General features: G+C 32.5%; 1 protein-coding gene across 1 annotated transcript; it reads left to right on the forward strand.

Annotated features, from left to right (window-relative positions):
* LOC109346949 (protein FAR-RED IMPAIRED RESPONSE 1-like) lies at window positions 480-1607 on the forward strand. Its single transcript, XM_019586690.1, has 2 exons — window positions 480-647; window positions 708-1607. The coding sequence occupies exons 1-2, from the start codon at window positions 480-482 to the stop codon at window positions 1605-1607; spliced, it is 1068 nt and encodes a 355-aa protein (XP_019442235.1).

Here is a 4040-nt window from a genome sequence, read left to right on the forward strand (position 1 = left end):
TGTCGTTCAACGGGAAAGTTTCGTATTGTTCAATTTATTGCTGAACATAAGCATGAGACTTCTAGCCCTAACAAGACTCATCTTCATAGATCTCATAGGAAAATAACACCCTCTCTAGTATATCAGATTGACTTAGCTGAAAGTTCTAGTATTGCTCCAAAAGCAAGTTGTGAATTAATGGCAAGAAGAGTTGGTGGACGTGAAAATTTGGGATTCATTTGTGATGACTATAAAAATTATTTACGCTAAAGCGAACAATTCAAATGAGATTAGGAGATACAGGTGGTCTACTTGAGTATATACAACAAATGAAAGTAGAAGATCCTAATTTTTTCTATGCCATACAAGTTGATGAGGATTATTTAATAACCAATATATTTTGAAGAGATGCAAAAATGATGGTTGATTATTCATATTTTGGGGATGTTGTTTATTTTGATACCACATATAGAAAAAATAAAGAAGGTCGTTCATTTGCCATGTCTATTGGAGTGGATCATCATAAACTTAGCACTATCTTTGGTGCAGAGTTGTTATATGATGAAACTGCAGAAATATTTGTTTGGTTGTTTGAAACTTTAGCTAAATCAATGTTAGGAAAAAAGCCACAAACAATACTTACTGACCAAGATGCAACAATGGCGAAGGCTCTAAGCTTGACATGGCCAGAGACATGTCACCGTCTTTGTATTTGACACTTATACTAGAATGCTTTGAAGAATCTTAGTGTTGTATTTGGAGAGTTTCAAGACTTTAATAAGAACTTTAGCAAGTGCATCTATGAGTATGAAGAAGAAGACGAGTTTAATAAAGCTTGGGATGATTTGCTAGACAACTATGGTCTTCGTGGTAATAGATGGATGGATCAAACATTTGCTTTGAAGGAAAAATGGGCTTTAGTGTATGGTCGACAAAAATTTTGTGGTGATATGATGATCACACAACGTAATGAAAGCATGAACAATGTAATAAAAAAATATGTGAGTTACAAGCATGATATGATAAGATTTTTTCACCACTTTGAGAGGTTGGTTGATGATCGTCGATATCAGCAGTTAAAGGCAGATTTTAAAGCAACTCAAAGAAGTGTGTCTTTATCATTTAATGTTGAGATTGTACGACATACAGCAACAATTTATACTCCTGCAGTTTTTAAGATGTTTGAGAAGGAGGTATCACTGTCATATGATTGTAATGTAATAATTTCCTTTGAGATTGAGAATGTTAGTGAATATAAAGTTATGTCTTATAAGAAACATTTTCAGCATAGTGTCAAATATGACTCACTTAATGATGTTGTTACTTGTAGTTCTAAGAAGTTTGAGTTTGCAGGAATTTTGTGCTCACATGCTCTCAAAGTTCTTTCAACAAAAAATATAATGAGGACTCCTATGATTTATGTGCTAAAGAGATGGACAAAGCAAGCAAAAACAGGAAGTGATAGAGGGACATGTCTTAGTCCTACTCATGATGATGCAAATGTGAGATTGAGAAATCGCTACAAGGATTTATGTGGGCGATATACAGAATTGACAACAAAAGGTGCAACAAATGAAGAAGCGTATAAATTGTCGTCAATGCTTGGGACAAGGCTATGGAAGCTATAGATGCATGCATTGGAGGTGGAGAGAAGGATATATACACTCATGACACATCACCCATTAGTATTGAAAATGCTATGTGCATTGCCAATACTAATAATAAGGTGAAGGGAATAAAGACAAAAGAAAAAATTTGTGGATCATCTAGAAGGCCAAAAAGTATTCTTGGAAAAAAAAAGAAAAAAACTTGTCTACAAGAAGATAAACCTTCTATGCAAAACTTAGCTTGTGGGTTGCCTCCATTTCAATCATTTGAGGTATTTTTTATATTTTAAACTTATCTTCTGGATTGAATGTTTGTTTTAACCTATATGCGATCATAACTTTATAAATGAAATTTGTGACAGTTTTCCACCTATATTGCACATAATAATACTTCTAAGGAGTCGGGTAGTAAGACAAGCATGACCGAATTGTTGCAGGTAATATTGTTCTACTAGTTTTTTCTCATTCTGAGTCTATATGCATGGTTTTTTCAATTACTGATGTAAAAAATATTTTGAATTATAGGTACAATTATCTGGTGTAGCTTGGCAAGACAATCATCAAAGCATGAATCAACAAGACACTCATCAAGGTCAACAAGACACTCATCCATGACACAACTTGTCAATGCAATGCAATGCTCCTTACACATTATAATCTTATGGTTGTAGGGGTGAATTTAATTTTATGTTATATGAATGAATTTTGATACAAATATGAGACTTCGTTTTGGCTAGTATAAGATGTTCATAGGGGTGGATGTAAACTGTAGGTTATCTTTTTTGTTTTTCAAATGTTGTTTCTATGTGTTTTTCATTAAGGGGTTTCAATTTTGAAACATATGTTCATATGTAAAGTAAAGTATGCATCTACCAAGCTCATGAAATTAGTTCTTTTTCTTTAATCCATGACTACCACCATCCAAAGATAAGTATGAAGATATGACAAATATCACAACAACCATAGAGTGACTCAGTGACACAAATTATATACAAAGTAAAAAATCAAAGAGAATGTATTCATGATAGTGGGATAGCCATATAAGTCCCAAAAATTCTAAATGGTTCTAGGAGATTGAATACAATATCATGCTTTTGTAATGTGTGGCACAATGATACAATATCATGCTTTTTTTAAACTATAAATATTGAAGAATGAGGATCCACACTTAATTTAGTTTTACAAAATATTAGTTATGTACTCTAAGGACATGTTACATGCACTTGTGTGAGAGACTATATACATGTTAAATGATATCTACACCCTTTGTCGTTTTCAATTATATCATTTATTTGCTCAATCACTGAGAAAGATGACACAATATTGTTTTCCTGCTCCATTTGGTGCTTATTGAAGAAGATACACATTCATTTGTTTTGCATATCCATAACTTAAGAGGATAAGTGACTTCAATGCACCCTCATTTATAAATTGTTAGCCTCATTAATCTCTTGAACATGTCAATATTTGCATTCCATAGAATTAAAGTTGACTCTGGATTTATGATGTCCATTGCACAACAAAAAAGCCAAAGTAAATAACCAAGCAATGCTATAATAAATTACCAAATAAAGAGCTTATATTTCTTTTGCATATAGAAAGATCAATACAAAATAATTTTCTTTCAATACAAGGAACTTGATTTATTATTAACAAACATTCACTACCAAGTCTGTCATGATAAAATGATTTACGTGTGATATCAGACCTTTAAAATAAGCTAAAATCCACACAAAATGTCAACAAGACATGTATTCTAGACTGCTTCAGGTGTTTCAGTCTATACCCAATCTGGTCAGGTCCTTACCCAACAACCATCTAAAATCAACGGTGGAAATATTAATGTTTTATGCAAGATATTGGGAAATGCTTAAGTGAATCTATTCCAAAACAAAGTATGGTTTATGCATAAATCTTTCCAAATCTATTGTTGTTGTAAACTCTATTGTAGAGAGTTTTGAGAAAAATGATGATCCTGAAAATAGAAGTGAAGATAAAGGGAGAGAGAGAAAAGAAAATGGAGAGAGTGACACAGGGGAAATGAATGTTGAATTGAGAGGAATGAAATGCTTAAGTGGAAGAAATGAATGGTTGTTGGGTAAGGAAAAGTCACATGAGAATAACAAATATTTTTTAGTGAAAAAATGAGGTGAATTTTTTAAATAATATGGCAGAATGTAATTGGTCGGGACAGGATTGAGAACACCAAGTTGGGACAGGTGATCCCCATTCCATAAAAATATTTAACAGATAATATTTAATGTGATAGTTCCATTGAGGCTGATATCTTGATCCTGAAGATATGAGAAGTTCCCTTATCTATTAACTTTGCTAATAAAGGAATATAGCTTTGTGCATGATAAATTTGCTCTCTTATTATTCATTCTTTGTGTGTGATTCAATCTCCTTTGTTGCTAAGATGTCAGTATAAAGTTTGTGTTTTGGAGAGTATTA

The sequence above is a fragment of the Lupinus angustifolius genome, chromosome LG05 (assembly GCF_001865875.1).
Source record: "Lupinus angustifolius cultivar Tanjil chromosome LG05, LupAngTanjil_v1.0, whole genome shotgun sequence".
Taxonomy (NCBI): domain Eukaryota; kingdom Viridiplantae; phylum Streptophyta; class Magnoliopsida; order Fabales; family Fabaceae; genus Lupinus; species Lupinus angustifolius.